This window comes from Mytilus californianus, unplaced genomic scaffold (genome assembly GCF_021869535.1).
Source record: "Mytilus californianus isolate M0D057914Y unplaced genomic scaffold, xbMytCali1.0.p SCAF_3, whole genome shotgun sequence".
Lineage (NCBI taxonomy): Eukaryota > Metazoa > Mollusca > Bivalvia > Mytilida > Mytilidae > Mytilus > Mytilus californianus.
The window spans coordinates 20,324,369-20,337,735 of NW_026262679.1; the positions used below are offsets into that span (position 1 = coordinate 20,324,369).

Sequence of the window (13,367 nt, forward strand, 5' to 3'; positions counted from 1 at the left end):
CAACAACGACAACCACTGAATAATATGCTTCTGACTTGGGACAGGCACACATAGAATGTGGCGGGGTTAAACATATTTGCGGGCGCACACCACTCCCCTAACCAGGAACAGTGGTGAAACAGCACAATATATGAACAAACTGTAAACATCAGTTGAAAAGGGCTTAACTCATCAGATCGATACAAGGCAGAACAACAAGTAACAAAAACACAGACCGGACGTGGCAGGGTACACATCCCCACAACAAAAAAGACACTAAGTACAGATCTGAGAGTACTCGCAGTTATTGACAGCTAGTTCAAAGCCAATAACAACTAATAAAAAAAATCATGTATCTAAGACTAAAGTACAATATTTTATAACTGTCATTTGTATTGGTATATCTAAATTTTACAAATTAAAGTTGATGACGTCGAATGTATTTTTTCCATAACTGTGCTTGTATTACAAATGTTTATTACTTAAAAATGGTTTGAAATTGGTGAAAGTATGTGAAAACCTTACATAAGCGTTTGTCCCGAAATGCGTGTTTTCATTTCAAGCTTTCCCATTCGGTCTAGTTCATGATTAGAGAATTTACTTGTGCCGATGGTTTATGAATTTGATGACATCTATGGGTAAAAAAATGAAACATTTACCTATCTGCTATAACTATATGATCATAAAATTGCCTTATATGACCCATCAACGTATTTGAACATGAGTAGCACGGATGGTGTCAGTATTGGAACAGGAACTGTTAACATCCGGAGCACCTGAGTCTCCCGATCTTTATTTTGTTCGGTGTTGTTTGTGTTGTTTAACCTTTCACATTGGTTTTCTGTGTAGTGTTTTGATATTGTTGTTGATTTCGTGGTTTTATTTTGCCATATCGGTGCTGGTGTTTTTTTTTTGGGACTTGTGATTGCCCCCTTGGTGTCTTCTGTCTGTTTTTGTATAAGTGAACATTACTTCTCCGTTACATATTTAGATACAAGTACTTGTAGGTAGGTGTAAATCAAACAGATTAGTTTGCGCTTTTCAGCAATCAAACTTGGCGCTTTTGATACATATGAATTTGTAGTTAATTGTGCATTTCACTCAGTTGATACAAACACTGATCATGATTGCAAGACTATCGTATCGAAGCGTAAGGGGGAAACAGAAATATTTGGGAAAATTTTGGTACAAAAGAAAATTTTTGAAAAATAACACTTTTCCAAACAAATTAATAAGAATCTCTAAATTTTATCTTTTGTACTTCTTTGGCAGAAATCTTATATTTTGAAATGAATGATAACAATAAAAAATAATCTTATTTTTTGAAATGAATTTTAACAACTAAAAGACACCTGAAAATTGAGACGAACAATGTAAAACAAAGTCCAGTCTATTGACAGACAAGATTTGAAGCTGAAACGTTTTTAGAGACAGTATTTTAACAAAACATTGTTTACGCAAGTATATCTATCACGTATTTTAGAAGTGAAATTAAAATAAAAGTCCATCTGGAATAACATTTTATGCATTAAATACAATAAATACATTTGTGAAGTCAAAATACAATAAATACATGAAACAGAAAAAACAATTGTCATAGCAACAGAACATTTTTATTAATACATACAATACATTCACCAGCTGTATTTGAAAATGGAATATAAATGTAAATAAAAAATATATAATACTGATTTTTAGCCTTTTAGTACATCTTCTATGTGAATTGGAATATATCTACACTAAAGTTATTCGAATTGCAACTTAATCATTTATATAATCCCAAAGAATACAACTGATCTGTAAAAGATCAAAATCATTGCTTCAACTGATTTAGGGGATTTATTCTTCTGATGTTTCAGTCTCGTTGAAATCTCGTTCGGGAATTATTACGAAAACATGTGAATACAAGTGGAAAATATCAAGGAATTTAAAAAATATTATAATAAAAATAAACTCTGTGAAAAAAATTGTGTACTTACATTATGTAGTTTTTGAGAGATAAAACTTTCAAATTTTATAACCAATCCGGTCAGTGTCATAAGCCAAAATGTGGAGAGGGCTTACATAGGCTATGCCTGTTGCCCAATCCAATTCAATTTATTTGAATAAAATACTGTTTAAACTAAAATGTTGAGAAAACGGGCGAGGGTACAAAGAAATGATTTTACCAAAAGTATGTACATCCCATATCAAATCTTTCTTTTCAAATTCTTAGATATGTATTTTTTCAATCATTTATAAAGAAGTTTGAAATAATATGCTTTTTGTTCTAAAATAAAAAGAAGAGAAAAATCCCAAATTAATTAGATAAAACTTTCTTATATTAACACCAACCTACAGTTTTCTTAAGATAAATTTATTCAGATTGGTCCACTTCATCTTTAGTGAAAGTATGAGAAAAAGTTTAATCGTGAAACTGTGATTTTTTTCATGATAATAGCCCCCCAAAAATGTGTAAAATTGATGAAAAATGGGAAAATCAATAAAAAAAAGTGGTATTTTCAAATGGCCGTAGCAAAATAAGAAGTACACCACCGTATGATTTTTTCTCCATCAATTACTTTCTTTCAGTCATATAAACCCAAAAATCAGGTTAAGAAAAGTTTAATTCTTGAAATTTTTGGCTCCTCAGAGGTGTACATCCTTAAGGTAAGCTATTAACCATTCTGCACTCTACTTTAACATTAGATAAAATCAAGGAAAACTATAGAGTCAGATCGACCGCACATTATAATTCCCATTGATTTTTCTCCGTGTTTGTTTTCAAATAATCCTCTGATTCATGCAGACACAGACACGCTCCTCAGGGCGTAATTTCTTTGATATGTGGTGACTTTCGGTTATAAAAATACTCTAACCTTTAACAGTTATAATGGTATTAGGATAATTCTTTCCTTAGGTTGAAGTTTTCCATCATCGGAAACCAGGAGCACTAACATGGTAACTTAATGGTAAATATTAGCCTTTGGTTAAAATTGTCCCTGCCAGATTTCAATTTGACTATTAATAATTATTATATTCAAACATACTTTATAAAACAAATAATGTCAAGTTGAAATTGTGCTGCCCTTTCAAAAAGAGGAAGCATTTAGCATGTATTGTAATGGATTACTCCACAGGCAAAATCATGTAAACTTTAACAATGATGGTTGTCACATACGCGAAACATAACAACGATTGTTGTCACATACGCGAAACATAACATCGATGGTTGTCACATACGCGAAACATAACAACGATTGTTGTCACATACGCGAAACATAACAATGATGGTTGTCACATACGCGAAACATAACAACGATGGTTGTCACATACGCGAAACATAACAACGATGGTTGTCACATACGCGAAACATAACAACGATGGTTGTCACATACGCGAAACATAACATCGATGGTTGTCACATACGCGAAACATAACAACGATGGTTGTCACATACGCGAAACATAACAACGATGGTTGTCACATACGCGAAATGGTGCTATGATTATTGTGTACAGTGAGCGAATAAGACTTATTGAGGCCACGCAGACGTGTAAGTTCTAACTGTCTATAACCAGAGTTTCTATGCCACATATATTTATCATCTGAAATATGAAAAGAAAAAACACATGTCATTTAACAGGAACTGATGAAAGGATAACAACTTAAAGTATTTTATAGAAATGGTTGTTTATCTGTTGTAATGACATCTTTCGGGGTCTTTTAAGTTTTTAGGTGATTTCAGATTTTTAGTCATCTCTCTATTACAAACAAATGGTCTGTACGGTACGGAAGTGGCGCCTAATTATCTTTTGTGATCATACGTTATTTTGTTATAGATGTCGGTTTTGAAACCTTTAGTGTTGCTGTCTCATGCATCTAGTATATATATATATGTAACATTTATTCTCACACACGTCATTTAGGTCATAAAACCACTTGAAACTGTTGTCAAATTGCTAAAAGGAGAAAAAGCTATATGATTTATTTATAATTTTAAGGTATAGATTATGAACTGCTAGTCGAAGATTATGCTGCATGCATCTAATAATAAAAAAAGAGCCTTAATTGTAATTCAAATAAACAGGTCTTCGATTATCATCATTCATATTTGTCACTTTGTTTGCATACCGAAGATTTTTTTTTTTGCGCTGCTTTGAAATTTGCCATGATATGTTAAAATATTATCGTTTAGAAGAAACTTAAAACGATTATACAAATAAATATACTAACCAACAATAGAATGTTTAGTATCGGTGGACCTATAAGATGCACCACCAGTGAAAGACTTTCGAAATCTACAGGCTCTTTTTCGAACATTTCCTAAAAAAGTCGCCGTTGAAATTGTATACAAAACTGGATTTATTGCGGAATTTAATGGAAGTACAAATACTGCTATCCATGCATACACCTGTAAAAAAACCATCAGTTCAATGAACCTAAGTACCAATATGATGATAATATCTTACATACATTGCCACAGTTTCATCATTTCACATGGGGTCTCTATTAAATGTGGGGTTTTATATATAAATTGGTACTCGTTACTGGAAACATTTAAAACTGTCCCATTTAAAAGACTTGTGATGTATTTACAGACTGGTTGTAATATATATATACAGAAGATTAAGTGAAAACGTTGAAGTATAATGTTACATCACAGTTTGTCAGTCGTTGTTAAGTCAAACGCAGTAAGAAATATCGTAGACATGATATATTGAATTTATAAGACGACAGCCGCAAATTTGATTATTATGTCAGTACTCACATTGATAAGTGACAAGGTAAGTAAATATCAATGTTGAAGCATTAAAGGGGTATTAGCTTCAATTGAGAAAATAAATTGAAGGATTTTTTTGGCTTCAAATATTAATAAAAGTGGAACATTTAATTTAAAATTCGCTATAAACATCCATCTTGATTTAGTTCTGTAAAAAATAAGCTCAATATCGTCGATGATATATATTATTGTCTTGCAAGTCAATAATTCGATCTAATTTGATAATTAGAGATTGGTTGCGCATGTGATCAGCATGTTCAGTTATGAAACAGAAAAAAATGTTATCATTGAAAAATGAAATAAGGGAGCCATCAGGAATAACCATTTCGCTGACTGTTTCGGACCATACAAAATCGTTTTTAAACCGGTAAAACGATGGTACCTATATATATTTTAATCTATGGCATGAAAAAAACCTAGGAACAAATCATCATTGTACTATTGTATATGCATGTTTGTCTATTTATAGTTATGGTAATATTGGGTCAAAGGACAATCGAAAGTCTTCAGAGGTCATCTCAGTTGTTATTTAGATAGCGTCGAGTCTACAATAATAACGAAATGCTAATACTTTGTCATGAATTCATTATTGTTTATTGTTTCCTTTGAAACTTTCGTAATTCTGGTAAATATTTAGTATGGTATAAATAAGAATAAAGAGTTTGAGTCACTTCGGTGGTACTGAATTTGGCAACTAATGTCCCTTTAAATGAAACAATGAAATTGTTTTTTAAATGCTTCGTTTTTTTGTAGACTTAACCTGCGCTGTTTTCTTCGACTGGTGACTTCCTACAATGTACTTAGTACCTTTACCGTACTGGTATGTAGTCCGACAGATGTAAGAGTGGAACAGGTGTAAACCCTTCCGGACGACCTATTTTAGTAGGGTGTCATTCTGCATTTGTTAACGTTGTGATATTGTTTACTATCTTTTGACCGTTCCGAATATATAAAAGGAAATTTCCAACAGTGAGTATAACTGGTAACGCTGGCTTTCGTCGTTCTCTCTGTCCATACATCTAGATATTTTAACGAATATACAACATGTTTTGTAATAAACGGTAGTAAATATGCGTATACATCATTTGGTTTTTGGTGGAGAGGTGTTTCACTGGGAATCATACCACATCTTCTTATTCTAATATTCTTAATATATTGTTATTCTTATCAGATTATTTTGGTTAGTGTGTTGTGTTGTTTGATATTTATATGGGTTCTACATTAAAGTTTGTTGTTGTTTAATCGAACTTTACGTAAGTTAGATTTTTAATTAAGTTTTATTCCTTTTGTTTTGTGGCGCGTAAGTATTTTGAACTGTTTATCGGATTCAAGTTATTTACGTATGCTATTAATTTCAAGGCGCAAGACACGTATTTGTGGAATAACCTTTATCCGATACACTTGAGACCACAAGTTGCGATAGCGAAAACTATAAAACGTTTGAGAGCATAAAAAGCATCGAAACATCCATCAAATTGAGAGTATTTAAACTAGATTATAATGCATTTTTAATGCGCACATAGACTAACTGATAAAGTAAAAACATCTTATGTTAAATTGAGCAATTGACGGTAGGTTTTATGATTTGGAACTTCTTTTGTCTAATTGTTTTCTATGTTGGTACTGTTAGGATTTTGTAAAGTCACTTGATTTCGTAAAAAGTGTCTAAATCGTTATGAGTAAATATTGGTTCTCAAAATATACAGAATCAGTAAATTGATAATTAGCCTTGATCAGAAATCTTGATCGATAAGAATCACTATACATACCTGTTGTGGAACGTGAGCACCACCAAGTGATGCAAATCCAAGTAAAATTATTGGTACCCAACACATAAAATCTGTCATCACTATTAGAGTCATTCGCTTGGCCATTGATTTGTCAGATAACGCTTTAGACTTTCTGACAGCTGTTGTAGTTTTTTTCGCCACAAAAAACATCCACAAATATGATAGAAATATTAAAAGAAATGAAACGAAATTTAACACAAGAAATACAAATACGGAGTATTCCCATCCTCCAACATGATCCGGTGTGATATGGAAGGCGAGACAAACGCCTGAGCGACCATAAAAGTTTTCAAAATACTCTATACCAAGTAGTGGGCATGCGGATAAAAAGACTACCAGTACCCATAAAGAAGGCATTACAATGAGTGCTTCTTTCATCCCTAAACGTTTCAGTTTTAACGGAAATATAATACATACTAAACGGTCTATAGTTATAACTGTTAAAGTAAATACGGATAATTCACTAGATAATGTAGACATAAATCCTGCAAATTTACACATTACACTTTCCCGCCAATATCTGTCATATATATAATAATTTCCTCTATAATAAGTATCCACTACAGCTATTATCATAAGGTACACACCCATGAAAAAGTCACCAATAGCAAGATTTGCTATAAGAAATGAATGAACCTGAAAAAAAAGAGACACATAAATACCGCTTTTGTTATTTAACTTGAACATATATGCATGGTAAAAATTATTATTCTATAAAATGAAGTCTGGAAAATACATTTTTATTAACTCGCTGATTATTTTTTTTATTAACCACTCGGGATTGCTTGTTCTACTGTTCGTTTGTTGTAAACAAAAATGAAAGATACAAAAGGGACATTCGTAAGTCGAAGAGTAAATGACAATAGCATTGAAAAAAAAACCCGAAAGACGACAAAAAGACAAACAAGTCCCGAAACACCAAAGAGAAAATTAAAGGCTGACCAACATTAACCCAATTAAAAGCTAGGGGTTATCTCAGGTGCTCCAAAGGGGCTATCGGACCTTGCTCCACATGTGAAACCCGTCGTGTTATCCTTATAAAATGCGTTGAAAAAGACCACATACGACAAAAGCACGACTGCAAGTAAAACAAAATGAATACTTAATAATATCCTATCAAAAAGATAAACAAATCCACTGATAAAAAGATATTATGACATCGCGAACACTCATATCGACGGTTGAACCTCCAAATTGATCTAATGCAACCAATCAAAGATAAACGCAAAAGCAAAATATTTTGAATATTGTTATTGCATGAAAAAAAACTCCATATTACAAAAATGTGCAACTGTTTGTTAATATTCTCAAATAAAATAAAAGAATATGTCTGAAGATACAAATGCCCCAGCTCCAGCTTGCTTTTCAAACGAAAATGGGGCGGACTGAAAGAAGGAAGGACGGAAAGATGGAAGAACGGACGGTCAAGGGTAAAACTTGCGGCAGGGGCATAAAAAGAACAGGATGACTTATCGAAGGACGCAAACTATAAACATCTTCTTTATTATACAAAAAGGAACCTTATTTTGATGTCACAACATATATTTGGATAAGTTAATATTATACTTATAAATTCATTTTATAAAGGAGATATAGGAAACAGACAATGAGATCGCAGCAGAACGACTTGATCTATACCTTCTTAAATAAGGGTATTGAGGGTATCTCCAAATGAGGCGATACTTACAAAAGAACATTGAATAAAACAATGGAGCATCTCATTGCCATTAAATAGCCTTCAACGCTCAATACGATATGTAAGCTCAAAAATAATAAAATTAATAGGGAAACAATTTAGGGTAAACGGTAATACGTTTTATAAATAATCAAGATTAAAGCAAATACCCTATTTTATTGATAATTAAATGCACTTACTTTTCCATTTTTAAAATCCTTTATCCTCCAGCCAATTACTAATAAATTTCCAAAGCATGCAAGGGAACCGAGAATCCAAATGCTTGTACGTAAGACAAAGTTCGACATCAAATCCTCACAAGACGAAAATTCGTCTGGTTTTGGGTAGCAATTCTCCACCGTCTTGACCATACAGCAGTAAGGAAACTCATCGGTATGTCTCTCAAAATAAAACAAAATACACAACTAAGCAACTAAATGATTATACCCTCAATTCTTTTAACATTTTCTTTTTTATTCTGGTTGATCGAAGCACAAGTTCACTTTCATTGTAAACATATATTGTCATAGTGCTAATTTATTTTATTGAAAATATTAGGGGATGTACCTATATCATTTCAGGGTAAGCATATGCTACACTTCATGTACATGTATTACCCATCACATACAATAACACATATCTCTTGCGAAAGGAAATAACATGTGTTTTCTTTTTAATTTTCAACAATAAAAAAGAGCTGATAAAGGTATAGTAACAATATCGAAGTTTATGGCAGTATTACGGAATATGTAAATGTTTGAGATCAATATATAATATCAAAATTAATATTCTACATACACGATATATATATATATATATTTCTAATTTCACTGAATTTAATCTCCACAGTAATAAGAACTTAAGGCCATACGATACAGTTTTGATCCCACGGTGAATTTTTGACGAAAGTTTGGATACAAGCTATTTTTGACCTATTCAATTCAAATATGTAATAAAAAGTATACCTACATGTGCTACTTTAGAGATAAATAGGGTCGAAATTTTAGACATTAACTGGAAGTTTGGTTTCTTGGACATTTCTATCCTTTGGAATGATATACCTAACTTTTTTTTGCTTCAAGAGATAAACGCAAGCGGATTTTTGTAAAAACATTTTGAATATCTCCTCTACATAAGTGTGCTTTGAATTTGTGTAATAATTCTTTGGAAATTGTTCATTTTATTCAAGGATTTGTATAGTAAGTTCTTACTATACAAATCCTTATTTTTATCAAATTTTCAAAATTTAGGTGGTTGAATATTTATCTTATTTAAGAAAGTTTCATCGGTGATTTGTTCATAAAAATTGGCAGAAATAATCTTCATACATAATCAAGCCAAATGTCGTTTTTAAAAAGAGGGGTCCATGAACTCGTTTTCAAGTTAAATCAGTCTGAATGATAAATCTCAGTCGCAAAATGCATCTTTTCTCGATATGTCACAGATTGACGTCGCGAAAAATAACATTTTACGTTAGCGACGTCATTACCCCCCCATGTAACTGTATCATATGCCCTTGAGTTGTTTAAACCATTCGACAAAACATGTAACACTCTAATGAAATACTTACAATGTCCGAAGATTTGGAAGACCATGAAACGCGTTTGATTCTATCATTATGATTTCGTTGTTTGAAATGTCTCTGCAAAACAAAGAATATAACTCTTCAAAATTGTGATATTTACCACTGAGTTCAGATATCTCGAAAAGAGTTTAGGTACATGGACTTATGACGCACAAACAGTAAGAAGGGTGTAGTGATATATCCCCGTTTTCGATTACAATTTGACAAGAGAACCAAATAACATTAGCGGTAGACAATTCATGTTTTGCTGTATTTAAGGTCATAAAAGTGTGTAAAAATTTAACAGATTGAGTCAAAGGAAACTGCATTTAGCAGACAGATATATTAAGTTAAAAAAAGCCTTCAGATAAAAAAATCTTGTCTTCTAAGATTAGAAAAAGACTATTTAAGATATGAGAATAAAAAAATGTTGAAAATTTGAAGACTTACAGTGTGAGCAGTTTCAGTAAACCATTTAAACCACCTCCTTGTATTATCTGGATTTTGTTGTATGACAAATCCCTGAATATTTAAAAAAAAAAGAGAAATTGAACAACAAAATACGTATATGACAGAGTTTATAGGCCATTAAACTTTTCATCATTTAACTTTTACAATTACGGCGCTCACAAGAGTTTATATACTGTATGTGTACTTTCCTCAAATAACCATAGCTATCTACTAATATAGTCACTATATTTCGTCACTGAAAAATGTAATAGATAGGCTTGCTGAATAATATATACTCAAACGTTTTGCCATCATAGATCATTCCAGATTTTTCATATAGACAACTTCGTTATTTGCTTTGGCGAAAACCCTTCAGTAGATAGAGAGCAAATGTAAGCAGCAAAGTGATTAGTAATATAAAATCTACAGAAAAGTCACATGATTCAAATCGACACCTGAGTCATTGACCTCGAATGACAATTTTCAACCATTTTGTCGTTTTTTTTGGCACTTACTTGAAGATTACATCGAAACCATTAATGGATAGAAAGAAACGATAAACACCACAATAATAAGAAAAACAAGATCTAGAAATAAGTGGAATGACGGAAATTGTCAATCAGCTCTCCATAAGAGTAATGGTAATTTGCACAATAACCATGTTTCGTGCTTTTTGCTATGTTCTTCAGATTTTTAATATATAGAGAGGAACTGTGAACAGCACAAACGATCAGTTGTTGTTGAACATAACTAAACATGTTAATCGACTTCTTAAAAGAGTTACAGTGACTGCACCTAAATGACAATGGTTGATTAATTTTATAGTTTTTTTTGTAATTGCCTTGAAAACTATAAAAGATAAAGAGAAGCTACAAATAGCACAAATGATCAGCAACACTATGTAAAATAATCTCCAAATGGATCTGGATCAAATCTGGTCATTTAGTTGATATTTTGTGTTGATTACCTGGTACAATAGAATATAGCAGTTAAGGTATTTGTTGACAAAAACGTTTTTCTATTTATTTAAAAGAGCCTGTGAAGTTTCATCTCTCATACATATGATTTTCTATTCAGTTATTCTACAAAGTCTACATAGAATAGTAGAATAAAATACAAACCTTAGCTAGGAGTTGATTAATTGCATATATTTCCACCTGACATCATTTCGGATTTTCGTTTATTTCGAAAACGTCAAGTTTACCTTGTTTGGGTAAAAACATGAATGTATGATAATTTCTTTCAGTGCGCGCCCATACGCACGGCTTAATGGAATACCTTCATCAGGTTCACTTAAGACAATACATATTGGAATATGATAAACGTTATGCGCATCAAAGCGAAAAAAGCTTAACAGAACCGCAAAAACAATGGTAAATCAACTATCCTAGAAACAGTTCGAGCATATACAATGTACATGTACACATTTCCTTGTTGACCGTTCGCCCGTTTTTCCTTTGACACCACCCTCTGGATTTCGAGTGTAATAAACCTTATTGGTTTGGTGCTTTCCACGTGTGACATACGCATCGAACACGGCAAATATTCTATATTCAGTATGCATTTATTCTGATTATTTATAGGATCATTTCAAAAGTCAGGTTTAATTAAGTATAAATTCCTAATACTCACAAGCTATACAGGCTACGTAAACCAAGGAAAGTTCCACTCTGCAGTGTAAGAAGTCTTTGATGACTCAAGTCTCTGAAAAGAAAACCAAACTCATTTTATTCTTCTTAATCTAAATTCAAATGAAAAAAATAACTACTCTGTTATTTTTCTGTAAGATGAATTGATTTAGGAAATGCAGGTAAAATATTCTTTTAATCTTTACATACGACAACAATAGTACTATCATGTAACGAATGTATTTATACATGAGAAAAATGAGTTGCTTAGCAGTTCTTCACAATTATTTATATTTGTTATAGCAATATAATTGCTGATATAATTACAATGTTTGCAGCTGTGAAAGTCCAACAAAGGCAGATGGGTAAATTTCCTCTATACCGTTTCCAGACAAATATCTGAAACAGGAAAATTAAATGCAATTTAAGTACTTTGAATTACATACACATTAACCGTAAATAAATTTATTCCATGGCAAAAATGCAAGCTTTAATTAAAAATATGCAAATTGCAGATTTATGTTTTCTAGAAAGAAACTGTATCTTTTATTTACGGTTTAATCCAATATTCTTATATTACATTAAAAACGTAAAACATAAGCTTGCTGACGGTTTAAATTATGTTTTAGCTGGCAGGAATTACTTTCAAAATTATTTGTATTCAAGATTAGTCTTCACCTGGTACGCTCAAATCAACAGGATTGGAAAGTAAAACGTGAAAATCACTTAAAAAATACTTACAGCGCACGTACACTAGTGAGTCCACTGAAAGAATCATTACCAAGTCTTCTTATCTGATTATCTTTTAAATTCCTATTACAGATAACAGATAACATCAATTATATTAGAACATGTAGAATGGGGTAAAAAATATGAATGCATCGTTAGAGAATACAACGCTGCACCAGGGTTGTATCTTTCGCATGTCTTTTACTCGTTAATAATGCAAAATAATATTACTTCACCAAGCGAATTCCATGTATGTTATCATTATCATTATCTTATATTATCAACATACATATAAATTTGACACGAAATTCGTCTGCAGTAAAATTATACAACAAGCATTCTAATACAAAAAATAAAAGGTAATTAATTGAAGTCTTATTTTCTAAATACACGTCAGCTTTTTTTTTTGACTGTAAGATGCTTTTTTAAAAGTTTAAGAGCATGTCTTTACGATTGTTTCTTTTTCTTCCTTAATAGCTTGCTCTGCCAGACAATTCGTTTTTACTTTTACATGTATATAAATATCATCCTTTTTATAGTTACCCTTTATGGTTTTTAGGAAAATGCCGGAGACAATATGTTCATGATGAATAAGTATTGACCTAGTAGTACTTAATTCAAGGTACCAAGAGTCCATTATCAATTGTTATCGACACATAAGTGGCAAATCAAAATAACTAACTAAATAGACCCAGCGTCGTAAATCATTGGGACTAACAGTCCTTTACCAATTGATATCAACCCAGTAGTAGCAAACAAAAGAGATTAACAGGCAATCATCAATTGGTAA

The 13,367-nt window shown here is 31.8% G+C and overlaps 1 protein-coding gene across 2 annotated transcripts in view; it reads right to left on the bottom strand.

The window, feature by feature from the left end:
* Positions 1-1,486: 1,486 nt before the first annotated feature.
* The window catches only part of LOC127734090 (G-protein coupled receptor GRL101-like), a 139,617-nt gene continuing 127,736 nt past the window's right edge, over positions 1,487-13,367 (bottom strand). The window contains exons 17-25 of one of the 2 annotated variants that reach the window (XM_052243718.1): positions 12,590-12,661; positions 12,176-12,247; positions 11,853-11,924; positions 10,221-10,292; positions 9,777-9,848; positions 8,407-8,605; positions 6,511-7,167; positions 4,195-4,372; positions 1,487-3,566 (exon numbers count right to left, since the gene is read on the bottom strand). In XM_052243718.1, the coding sequence (XP_052099678.1) occupies positions 3,442-3,566; positions 4,195-4,372; positions 6,511-7,167; positions 8,407-8,605; positions 9,777-9,848; positions 10,221-10,292; positions 11,853-11,924; positions 12,176-12,247; positions 12,590-12,661 (1,519 nt within the window). In that variant the 3' untranslated portion in view covers positions 1,487-3,441. Of the gene's footprint in view, positions 3,567-4,194; positions 4,373-6,510; positions 7,168-8,406; positions 8,608-9,776; positions 9,849-10,220; positions 10,293-11,852; positions 11,925-12,175; positions 12,248-12,589; positions 12,662-13,367 lie in introns of those variants that run through there. The other variant, XM_052243719.1, reaches the window with a different exon arrangement.